General features: G+C 45.3%; 1 protein-coding gene across 3 annotated transcripts in view; it reads left to right on the plus strand.

The window, feature by feature from the left end:
* AOAH (acyloxyacyl hydrolase) overlaps positions 1–12592 on the plus strand; it is a 234654-nt gene that overhangs the window by 118292 nt on the left and 103770 nt on the right. For 2 of the 3 annotated variants that reach the window (XM_003930743.4, XM_074379815.1), the window contains exons 8-9: positions 431–490; positions 5743–5813. In XM_003930743.4, the coding sequence (XP_003930792.2) occupies positions 431–490; positions 5743–5813 (131 nt within the window). The remainder of the gene's footprint in view (positions 1–430; positions 491–5742; positions 5814–12592) is intronic. The other variant, XM_074379816.1, reaches the window with a different exon arrangement.

The following is a 12592-nucleotide window of genomic DNA, read 5'->3' on the forward strand; positions in this document are numbered from 1 at the left end:
GGCTGTTGACAGCTTCCCACTGGGGGGTTTTAGACACAAGAATAGTAAATTGCTTGTGGAGATCAGTGCAGCAGAAGGGTCAGGAAACAGGTTCAGATTGCCTCTCTGCTAGACCCCAGCTATGGGATCTCTTAGTTTTTCCACATCTCAGTTTCCTCATCTGTGAAATGGTCAAATCTCACAAGGCTGTTTAAAGAGTACATAAGATAATGTTCCCAAAGTACTTAGCACCGCATCTGACACAAAGCAAAGTCCAAAATAAAGGGAGCTATTAATGTGCAATTGCCTTCTTGTGAATTATTTTATTACAAATTTACAGAGTAGTTCATTTATTGAAAACTTATGGACTTTAAATATCCTAACTTTAGAAAATACGTAGGAAGAAAAGATAAGACATGAGTTGTAACGTTACCTAACTTTGCTTTTGTAGGAGGCATGGGAATTTACACTAGAGAAGGCAAGACAAATGGTCAAGAAGTCCCCGATTCTGGTAAGCACTCAGCGGGTAGAACGCCAGCCTTTTCCTTGGCATGCCCTCTCTCACTGGCCCCAGCTCTCACATCCCAAAGGCAAGGACTATTCTGGATATAAGCCTGCAATGCACCATAGCTACATGGGGATGGAAGTAGGAACATAAGCGGCTTCCACTTGTGTTTCCTGCCTTTTCACTGTTGCGTGGTTTTTCAGCCTTAGCACTGCTGACATTTGGGGCAGGATAATCCTTTGTGGTGCTGGCTGTCCTGGGCTTTGTAGGGTGTTCAGTAGCAGCTCTGGCCTCTACCTACTGGATGCCAGTGTACCACCATCCACCCTTCCCCAGTCACAACAATCAAAAATGCCTCCTAACATTGCCAAATGTGCCCTGGAAAGCAAAACACCCCCTGTTGAGAACTGCTGCCTTACAGTAAACCGTCTTGGAGGAGGCTGTATCCTCCTGCTCCTCCACTTTCTAAAAATGTGACTTCAAGCAAGGTGCTCAACTTCACTGAGCCCCAGTTTTCTTGTTTGGAAGACAGGGATAACCATACTGTACTCCAGTGTCAGGACTGATGGCGTTGAGAGTGCAGAGAGCATCTGGGATCTTGCCTAGGACTTACCAAGTCCTCAATAAATGTGAGTTAAAGTTAGCACAATTTTTATTCATGTTTCCTTAATTTGTCCTCTTGGGTAACAATACTCTCATTCAACAGATAGAATGTTTACTTCAGATCAGTTTTCACAGGCTTAATTGATTTAGGCCCTGGTTGCAAATCAGCCCCATTTGAAAATGAAGAAGAAAAGTAGATCTTTAAAGCACAACATCACTGTCAATGCCAAAGATCCTGGTGGTAAGGAAGCATCCATCAGCAACGGGAGGGCACAGACCTCGTCCTTGGCCTCTCTGTGCTAGCTAGCTCATCATTCACCTTGAAGCACTCCATTTGAGGTATTATTGATTTGGCAATATAGAAATAAAAGGGAGGAAAATCCCTCATGGCCAGGCTTGCCAGATTTCTCAAGTAAAAATATTGGATGCCCAGTTAAATTTGAATTTCAGATAAACAACAAACAGTGTTTTAGTATATCTAGTGCAATATTTTATCTGGCAACCCTGCTCATGGAGCGCATATGGGTTTTGATGAACAAGGCCAATAAATACATGTTAAGTGGCAATATGTAGACATTTCTACATAATTGATTAATCAATCGCAATGTCTGCATTGTCAATCATTATTTAATTCAATGAATAATTAAGGGCTAACAGTAGCCTGGTTAGCCAATTTGCTTAAGTTGTTGAATAAGATATTGAAATGCTGTAGAAAACTCTTGCCAAACCCCTTCAGAATTCTGAGCAGAAATGGAGAACAATACAACATGTATTTTATTCTTCTCAACACACCCCTAAGAACTTATTCTCCAGGCATTGTTTACTTCACTAGCAAAAACTGGCTTGGCATTAACTCCTAATTGGGGTTTTACAATTTTTTACTTCTGTCACCAGAATTGCAAGCATAATTCACAGAACAGGATTCCAATAATTACTTGGGAGAAGTGAAAAAAAATTCTACTGAACAATTCAACAATAAAAATACTCTTCTGAAACCTCCACCAATTTATTTGCTCTCCAGATTACAGCTATCAAGGAAAAAATAATCAGAAAATGCAAATAAGTATCTCTGAAAAAACTGCTCAGAGAGTATTGGCTGCAATTAATTCCACCGTGAAGGCTGACGTGACTGCAGACCTGGCCAGAGCACAGAAAGCTGCACTCAGTAGGTTACATACCATTTCAGCACAGCCTATCAGTCAGAATTCAGACCTGGAAACAGCTATGCATTATTGAAGGCAATCAAACATTCCAGAGAAAGCCTGGATCTCAATGAGGCCTGGATAGGCTCCTAGAGGGAACGTTTCATGGATTTGACAGAGCACTGAATATCTAACAGCACCTGAGTTATGGAATCATTTAATTCTCACTTCTACAAAGTAGATAGAGTATTTTGTTATCAACCCCATTTTACAGATGAGTACTGAGTCTCAGGTAGGTTATGTGCTCACCGCACATAGCTAGTAAGTGAGAAACCCCACATTCAAATCCAGAGCTAGCTATCCCCACATTCAATACCTTTTCTACCAGGTCAGTAGTTTTCAGCAAGGCCTCCTTAGTGCTCAACTTAGGGGAGCACCATTTATATCACAGGCTATGTGGATATTGGAATTGTACGGTGGACAGCCTGTGTAGCTCTAAATGACAGCCCCAATCACAAACCCACCTGCTGGATAGAATCATCTGGGAAGCCTTTACTAGTTGCTCATGTCCAAACCCCACCCCAGACCAATTAAATCCAGGTAATATAATACACGACAAGAATTGTAAAGCACTTGGTCACACAGAAATTCAATTTCAGCTTGGCCGTGTACAGAAGAGTGATGACTCTCCCCCTTTGACTTTCCATGTACCCCATTCAGCCCATTTTTCTTTATTCAGCCCCTGTCTGTTGTTCTGCATTCATCTGACATCCTGGTGTGGGGAAGCTCAGGAATCTGGTTAGAGAGATTGCAAAGCAAAGATGCTGCATGACTCCTATCCCCAGGGACAGCCCTGATTTGAGACTCTCATTTTAGATGGGATTAGATGCAGCCAGTTGCAATATTTTAAATGTATTGCTAAGTTAATAACAGCCCACATTTTATCTCTATCTAGCAAAGTTCAAATTGAAAGGAGGAGGCTGGCAGATAGGCAAGGAAGACCCATACAAGATTGCTCGGGGCCCATCTCTGTTCTCTTTGCAAGTAAATTGTAAGAGAAGTGTGGTCTTTCCCACACTATGTAACGAAAAGACCAGATAATGAAAACCTCTATCTACACAGGAGGAGTTCTAGGGGCCCCTACATCATCTGCCGCTTATTTCCTAACCCCAATTTTTACACAATGAATGGCCAAGGCAGCTGCAGCCACTAGGCTGAATTTTGAACGCAAACAGCTGTGTAATTATACAACTGTATTCTACTGTACCTTTTGTGTAGTAATTACAAAACTATTCATATACATTTTTTAATATATTGGTTATTATCAGTGTTAACATCTACATTGTTGTTAGGAGAATTAGACCAAGGACTTCAGACTAAACTGAATATTAAAAGAACCTCAAACATTCAAATGCAACCTGACTCCGGACTCTGGATCTCAAATAGTGTCTGTACTTCCAAAGTGCCATCGATGTTGTGGTAGAAGCTGGTGCTGGTGCTTGTTTTGCAGTGTGTCCACAGCCGTGGTCTCAGTCAGCTACTGAGTCTCTGGAGTCCCTCTTCTAACCACCCCTTCTGTGTACCATCACCCTCTTTCACCCTGTTTCACATCAGTGCTTCTCAATCTGTGGCAATATTGCCCCTCACCCCCACCCTGGGGACATTTACCAGTGTCTGGAGGCAGATTTGTGCTGCTGGCTTCTGGAGGTCACAGGCCAGAGATGCTGCTAGCATCTTGCAGTGCACAGGGCAGCCCGCACAGCAAGGATGGAGTTACTCTCTGCCCAACATGGCAATAGCACCAAGGTTTGAAATCCTGAGATAGGGCCTTAGGGTCTCTTATCTCAAATGATCCTCCTCCAGACCATCCCCCCACGCCTAGAGATCTCTCTCCAAAACACAAATTTGATTCCTCTGCCTGACACCTCCGCTGCTTCCCCACAGACCTCAGGGTAACATGTGGCACTGCATTCCAGGCTCCCGGTCCTGTCTCCTTCCTTCCATGGTTCACTGCATTCTGCCACCCCGATGCTCCCGCCAGGTGGGAACGTTTGGCATTCCCCCAAGACACCAAACTTTCTCATACCTCCACAGCACTGCTCAGATGCTCCCTCCACCTGGAGCCAGGCTTCTTCAGCGTTGGTGTGCATCCCAGGGACCTTGTTAAAATGCAGATTCTGATTCTGTAGGTCTGCAGCGGGGAACGAGACTGCATCTCCAGAAGCTCCCAGGTGGCACTGATGCCCCTCATCTGAGATCACACCTTGAATGGCAAGGACCTAGGGCAGTGATTCTCAAGGCTTAGTGGGCATCAGAATGACGTGGAGGGCTGTGAAGGCATAGGCTGCCAGGACCCACCCCAGGGATTTTGATTCAGCAGACCTGAGGTGGGGGTGTGGAAGGCAAGGATGAGCATCTCTAGCAAGACTGTGAGTCACAAAGCCTCAGGCCATCTCTCTTCCGCCCCACCCGCCTCCATCCCGCCTCACTGCTTGGTCATCTGCATCCTCCTCCAGGTTCCTAGAGACCCCTGTTACTGGCTTGGCCTCTGCAGACCCCACAGGGTGTCCCCAGAGTGGGGCTGTCCTCCCATGCCCTCCACTCAACAGTGAGCTGAGGACAAGGACAGTGTCTATCTGCACGTCTTTTGTGGAGCTGGGCCACCAGTCTGAATTATTTCTCCTCCTAGAAAGCTGGGCAGGCATCTAAAAAAATCCTCAAGTACCTCATTTGTATTCTGAAATGGTTGCCAATTCTCTCCTGCCAGGGTCAAATATCACCAATGCCCATAACACACCTCATAGCCATCTGAAGGACTCCGGGCTGGCAGGAATCCACAGTCTCTCTCTCTTCATTGATAAATGCTGGTGCCGAACTTTTCTACCCTGTTGTCTTCTTCTTCTTTAGTTTGAGGAAAGCGTCATGGAAACTGCAATCTTTCCAAAAGCACTGTTGGGTAAAATGTCAGGGCTTCTAGTGTATCTCACATCTGGAGTCTCATAGAAATCGCTGTCTAGAACCCCATGGCTCAGGAAGCATGAGGAGCTTGGTCTGTGCACCTCTCTGCTCCCTGGGGGAAGGGGCCTTCCCCTTCCTCCCAGGCCCCAGATTGTGTCTCTCCCTTTAGTTTTTATTTCCATAATAAGATGAAATTATTTTGTTTGAAAATGTCCTCTATTTTTAAAGCACCTGGGTAGAGGAAGGCTGTTGCTGGATCCTCCTGGGACAAGGTGGGGCTCGAGGGTGGCTGGGAAGCTGGGAAGAGCTGGCTGGGAGAAGGGGAGGAGAGCGGCCTTCGGGCTGAGGAGCCCGGTGGGCGAAGGCACAGGCCATGGCATGGATACGGATTGGGGGGACAGGAACAAGAGGTAAATTTAGAGAAGTGAAATGGGGCTGGATTCTAGAGGAAGGAGGATCCAGAAACCTCAAGTACAGAGAGGAGCTTAGAAGGTGGGGAACCATTCCTTAAACTAAATACCTCTCTTTGTTTTTTGTTTTTTTTTTCCCCCCCAGAAATACTCTAGAAGTGGTTCTGACATTTGTTCACTCCCGTTTTTGGCCAAGATCTGCCAGAAAATTAAATTGTATGTATACAATTTCTACCTTCCTGAGCACTAGCGTGTAATAACACCTTTGCTTGTCCCCTTTTCCTAATGACTAAAATGATCTTCACACTTAAAAGGCATCCCTGAAGGTGAAGGTGTTTTGTTCTCAAAACATGACTTGCACAGAAACCAGAAGTCAAATGAGCTCTGAACAAATTCGTTTGGGAACTGTACCGAATGCCAGCATCTTTGCATCTCAAAGCTTGATCTGTGCCCCAGGCTAGAATGCAGCCCGCAGTGAGGCTCGCTGCCGGTCAGTGCCTGCCAGTGAGGTGCCCACTGCACTACACCTGGAAACAGCCCCTCCCTGCTGTGTGAGCTACGGACCAGGGTGGGCAACTGGGCATGGCAAGGACTCTGGACATCTTCATTGCAAGGCACTCAGAAGGTTGGACAGACAGCAACTGTTTTTTCACAGGGCCCAAACTATTACATGAGAAACCTGGCTCAGATACGTAGGAAAAGGGTTGTGAATGCAGAGACACCGTCCAGAATTCCCACACCCTCCTGTCCATACTCCATCTCCATTCTGAGTCTGGGCTATGCTAGACATTGTTGTAGTAACTGCTGTTCAAAACATTAAAGGGTAAAACAATATCTTGAGAGGGCATTGGACTCAGAGGCAAAATAGCATGGGATCTACCCTCCACTACTGTACGTCTTTTTTTCTTTTCTTTTCTTTTCTTTTTGAGACATAGTTTTGCTCTTGTTGCCCAGGCTGAAGTGCAATGGCACAATCATAACTCACTGCAATCTCTGCCTCCTGGGGTCAAATGATTCTCCTGCCTCAGCCACCTGAGTAGCTGGGATTACAGGTGCCTGCCACCATGCCCTGTTAATTTTTTGTATTTTTAGTAGAGACAGGATTTAACCATGTTGGCCAGGCTGGTCTTGAACTCCTGACCTCAAGTGATCTGCCCACCTTGGCCTCCCAAAGTGCTGGGATTACAGGCGTGAGCCACTGTGCCCATCCCACCAAGCTGTTTCTAATGTGACCGCTGCTGCTTTGCTGCTATCAGGTATATGGGCGCCATTCTAGGTGCCAGATGCTGAACTTTCAATGTTTCCTCACTTCATTTTCACAACAACAAAATAAAGTAAAGGTTATTATTATTCCCGTTTCACAGAGAAGGCAACTGAGCCTTATAGAAGTAACTTCTGCTGGGCCACCGAGGACCCAAGATACACCCCCAGGTGCATTTGATCTCATGTGTTCTTTGCAAACATACATATTCTTGACTCCTTTGCCACATTGCTTCTTGAGCTGACTTTGAAAACTTGGGCCGCTTAATCTCTCTGAGCCTCGTTTCCCCATATCTAAAGTTAAAGTCCAGTAAAACTCTGCCTATCCCTCAGAATCATCTTGAAACTTTTTAAAGTCCAGGTTTCTTGGCCCCAAACCTGGTAGGATAGTGTTGTGTTTTCCTGGAAATTTTCCTAGGAATGCTTAGGCCATTAGACCCCACACCTGGACTCCTGGCTGTCCATGTCCACCCCGTCGCTTGCCTTCTAGTTCAGGCGCAAGACTGAGAATGCCACACATGCAGGTGATGCTTTAGTGACTCGGAATAATGTTCTCTAGCTGCGAGATATTTATTTAACCACACAGTCTGCCTCAGCCCCTGCTTCTTTCTCTCTTCCTCTCCTGCAGGAGCTCCTATTACTTTAGCCTGTGCTAGTCCAGCCTTGTGGATGGTTAGACCCGAGAACACACAGAGGTGAGAATTAGGCTGCACACCTGGACTTAGAAGCTGTCACTTCCTATGTCTGCAGCAACAAAACACCGCAAACTAGGTGGCCTAGAGCAACAGAAATCAACTCTCTCTCAGTTCTGAAGGCCAGAAGTCCAAAGCCAAAATGGCAGCAGGGCCATGCTCCTTCTGACGCTAGCTGAATCCTTCCTATCTTCTCCCTAGCTTGCGATGGTGGCTATGAGGCCTTGGCATACCTTGCCTTGCAGTGGCATTGCTCCAGCCTGTGCCTTCATCTTCATATCTGGCCATCTTCCCTGGGTGTCATTCCCTTTTACAAGGATACCAGTCCTATTGGATGAAGGCCTGCCCCAATGACCTCATCTTAACTTGATTGCATTTGTAAAGAACCTGTTTCCAAATAAGGTCACATTCGCAGATACCAGGGGTTAGGACCTCAACATATTTTTTTCATGAACACAATTCAACCACTAACAAAAGCACTTTTCCTCCTTCCGCCATCCTTTATCTCATGAGTTTCCTGAGCACTAAATCCACTGAACATCTCTCGTCTGTTGTGATAATATCTAGGGACAGGAGGAGGCTACGATTCAGACCCATATTCGGAGCCTCTTAGAGATCCAAGAGTTAAACAGTTAAAAAGTCTTCCTGATCAATCTGCTGGCATAAGCCCCTGCAAGCTAGCTGTGCAAAGTGCCATTGCGGGTCCCAGAAATGGTAGCAACACCCCTTTTCGTGACTGGGGATGAATACAGAGAGCATCAGGATGTGAGGAGTAGAGGGGAGATATCAGACATGAAAGAAGATGCTGGAAGGCTGAGATGCAGCCAGCTCCCCAGGGCCCCACTCATGTCATCATGCCTAGCTCCCATTAAATGGAGACCCCTGCCCCCTCCTTGCTGAATGCATTATTGTATTTTCTGTGTTAGATGTGGCCCAGCAGGACCCAACAGGGCCAAAGTGACAACTCTTCAATGGAACCACCTTTGAAAAATTGAATTCAAGAGCGTCAGTGGCCAGGGATTTTCTTGGTCCAATTTAAAGGGGAAAATTATTCTTTTATGAAAAAGCAAAAACTGTGTTTTCCTTCTTTCTAAAAATGACCGTGTTTCAAGTGTCATATGCAGCAGGTCACAGTTGGCTCGGTGCTTTCTGACTAACAGAGCACGTGTACACACACGTGCAGTCTCATGTAGTCTTCAAAGCAATCCGTGCTTCAGTAATAATCTTGATAACTGAAAGTTATCTGGTGCTATCTATGCCCCCAAAACTGTTGCAAATCCAGCTATTTAAGGTCGGCAGTTATTATCCCCTTTCCAAAGAGATTAAATCATTTGCGCAAAGTCACAGCTCTGGTAATGGACAAATCTGATCTTTGAATCCAACAGTTTGCATCCCTTTGAACCCTCAACTCTTGGCCCTACACTTTAGAGGAACAAGTAGGTTTTAGATGCCTGACCCACTAGCATGGAGTCCTCACGTGGTAAAGACAAGACCCACCTGCCTTCTGTGGCATAGTCCTTTGATAAAATTCCCCCAAGAAGGAATGCCTTACCTGCCCTGTGCCTCTACCTGCCCTCCGTCTCACTGGTCTAATGCTTTAAAAATTCATTTGAGGTGTCCCCTCCCCAGGGATACATCCAGCTCCCAGGCTACCTTCAGTCATTTGCACAGCCCTCCTGGGCTCCTGGCCCCTCCTTGGTGGCCCCAGCTCCCCCTCAGTGCCCCCAGCTCTCCAGTGCCTGCTCCTCCTCACCCTATTCTTCAATCCCTGCCTCCCCACTGGTCTCCCACACCAGCCAGAAGCTCCTGGAGAGCAGGGATCCCATTTTTCGTAGGAGCAGCTCAGTGAAAATGAGGGACCACACCAGCACCACTTTACCAGGAAAATAAACGTGTAGCTATCAGGCTATGACCACAGGGTGATCGAGGTTTTTGGCATTCTGTTTTAATCAGGATACACAGTGCCTAAACAATGTCTGTATTTTACTTCAACAGTGGTAAGTCACGAGAATCCCCTTTTGAAAAATCTATTCTTTTTATTTAATGTCTATATGCAGAAAACCTCATATTATTTCACGTCAATACACGCAAACCTTCCTATCCCATGTTGATTGTATTAATTCAACACTATTTTCTTTTCCTTTTTAGCCTCCTCCTTCCCCATACCTTGCTCCTTCCACCCACATCGGTCCTGCCCCCACCTCCAAGCTGAGCCATGTCTACAGGCAGGTGTGCCCTTCCATGGCTTCTGTGTTCTCATTTCATTTGACAGAGACCTACATAACACATCCACCTACAGATGCAACCAACCCACGCCTGGCCCTCAAGAGCTACCTGGGACTCGCATGTGAGGCAGGCACACATGGAGATTCATTCTCACTATTTTTCCTTTGTCATAATGCCCCAGTTTCATGAAATAATTTTAGGGAGACTGAACTTGAATAGCTCAATACTGTGTCATTAATAACATTTAGCCATAGTTACAATTGCTCCCTGGACCAAGCCCACTCACGTGATACCTGGTGATATCTGGCAGGCAGGTATAGATCAGGGGCAGTGGGCGATGCCAGGCTGCGTGGTAATAGAATGTCGTGTGGCTAGAAGCCTGAATGCCTGAAGAGGGGCCATGGATTGGGCTGGGGATGTCTCTAGAAATCAAACCGTGATGACAGCAGACACCTGACTCCTGCTGCCTACCCGAGGGGCCATCCTTGCAATCAAGGTTCCCATTGCACATAACAGTAAGAGCTCGTGTGTTTTGTTTTGCTTTTTTTTCTAGTGCTTTCCATATCTAAGAAATAGTTAATGATATTGATTCCATTTTACAAATGAGAAGACTGAGGCACAAAAAGATTAAACAATTTGCCTAAGATCACCTGACAAGGAGACAGCACACCTGGGATTCAAACCCAGAGAGTCTAATTTCAGAACCTGGAGCTGTGTTAAAAGAATTCCCACGGCTTTTCCTTCCCACTACGATGCCCTCAGTCCAATTACTTGCCTTGAAAATGCTGTCTCATCCTTTAGGTTTCACCTTAAGATCACTTCTTCTCCCGTATAGAGTTAGAAATGTTTTTCCTCTCTAGATGCACAACCTCCTACAGCATTTTTGATGTAGGACTATAGTTACCTTTTGATGCATCAATTTCCTTGCCCATGTCAAGCTCCTGGAGTGCAGGAACTGTATCTTGTACCCATCTCTGGTATCTAATATGATTCCTGGCACACAGCAGGGACTCCCCAAACACCTGTGAGATGAAGGAATGAATGAATGCATGAACATTTCAACATACAGCTAGATATTTCTAAGGATACACAAAGTATCAAGTTCAGATGCAATTTTGCAGAAATAATTTTTAGTAAAAGTCAACAATGCCTTATCTAAAACTTTGGAGTAGCCGGGCACATTGGCTCATGCCTGTAATCTTAGCATTTTGAGAGACCAGAGTGGGATGACCACTTGAGGTCAGGAGTTAAAGACCAGCCTGGGCAACAGAGCAAGACCCGGTCTCTATAAAAACAAACACAAAAACAAACAAAAAGCCTTGGAGCCATATACGATTTGAAATTCAGATATTTTTATATTCTAGTAAAGTAATAGATAGCGCATATACATAACTTGCCTGCTATCCCCAGCACCTCTTGATATTTGTATTTTGGAGTGAAATGTATGAATTTTCACACTAAGTATGATAAAGTTTACAAATTGCCCTTTATCAGGTCAAGTTTTGCCACCAAATGAAGTTGTTGCTAAGCTGAAAAAAATGTAGGGGCTGCGAAGAAGGGATTGTGGAGTTTACACAAGTTGCAATTTATGATACTTTGAGTACTCATGGCTTTGGTCAGTCACTTGGAGTCTTTAAAGTGAGCAGACAAAAGTTAATAAATCAGCTTTCCAATTTTAGAGACCACTCTTTGTTCCTTCTTTCAAGGACAAACTCTCACCCCCAAGATAACAACAGTGGGAGGGGATAGCTTTGATGCACACTCAAATGAGACCTAAATGAGATCTTTCCTCCAGCACCTTTTTCTTTCTCAGGCTGAAAATATCACTATTTGGGTCCACACCATCTCTCTCTCTCTCCTCTCTCTCTCTCTCTCTCTCTCTCTCTCTCTCTCTCTTCTCTCTCTTCTCTCTCTCTCTTTCTCTCTCTCTCACTCTCACACACTCTCTCTCTCTCTCCCTCTCTCTCTCCCCCCTCCTTCCCCCCCTCCATTGGTCTTTCTCTGTCCCTTGCTCTCTTTATCTTCCTTTTCTCAACTAGAAAAATAAACGCTGTCCAAGAGGTCAAATACATATATGGAGAAAATTGCCTAGTCTCACCGAAAATGTGATCTTCAAAGCCTTTTCCAAAACTTTTCTTAACAGTCACAACTTACATTGGATGATTGCATGTCATTTGGTCCAAGCTTTTCCAGATTTCTTGACAGATTATTAAAGTGACAGAAAAACATTTGTAGCTCAGAGTAGACAAGGAATGGGATGGATCTAAAAACCCTGGAACATCAGGCAGGAAGGACCCCAAGGATGATCTTGCCCTAGCTCCTCTCCTGCGTGAGGGAAAGCATTACAGCATCGGAGCCCACTGGGGAAGCTCCATTCCCCTCCGTTCCTGCCATGGGAAAATCAAGGTGTGGGTGATGATGTGGATAAAATTTGTCTACAGCCCACACCTGAATTGTTCCTGGACTATCTCCACCTTCCACAGGGCTGGTTCTCACTTTCCCTGTTAGTGTGGATGTGTGCAGTCAGTGAGTAGAACTTTTCTAATTTTCCACTGATGACTCTGTCTCTGGCCCTGTTCAACCCCCCACCCCAAATGGAAGGAGAAGGTGAATTTCCTCTTTCCAACAGCAGGAGCTCATAACCACAGCTGCAAGCACTTTGTGAGGACCAATGCCAGGAGCTTTTCCTGTGGTTTCCCTTAATCCTCCCAACTAACCCTGTGAGGGAGCTGACAGGAGTCACATTTTACAGATTTAAAAATGAGGCTCAGGGAGGTTAAATAACTTTCTGAGAATTAAAGAACTGGTGAGGAAGTG

The sequence above is a fragment of the Saimiri boliviensis genome, chromosome 10 (genome assembly GCF_048565385.1).
Source record: "Saimiri boliviensis isolate mSaiBol1 chromosome 10, mSaiBol1.pri, whole genome shotgun sequence".
NCBI classification, from domain to species: domain Eukaryota; kingdom Metazoa; phylum Chordata; class Mammalia; order Primates; family Cebidae; genus Saimiri; species Saimiri boliviensis.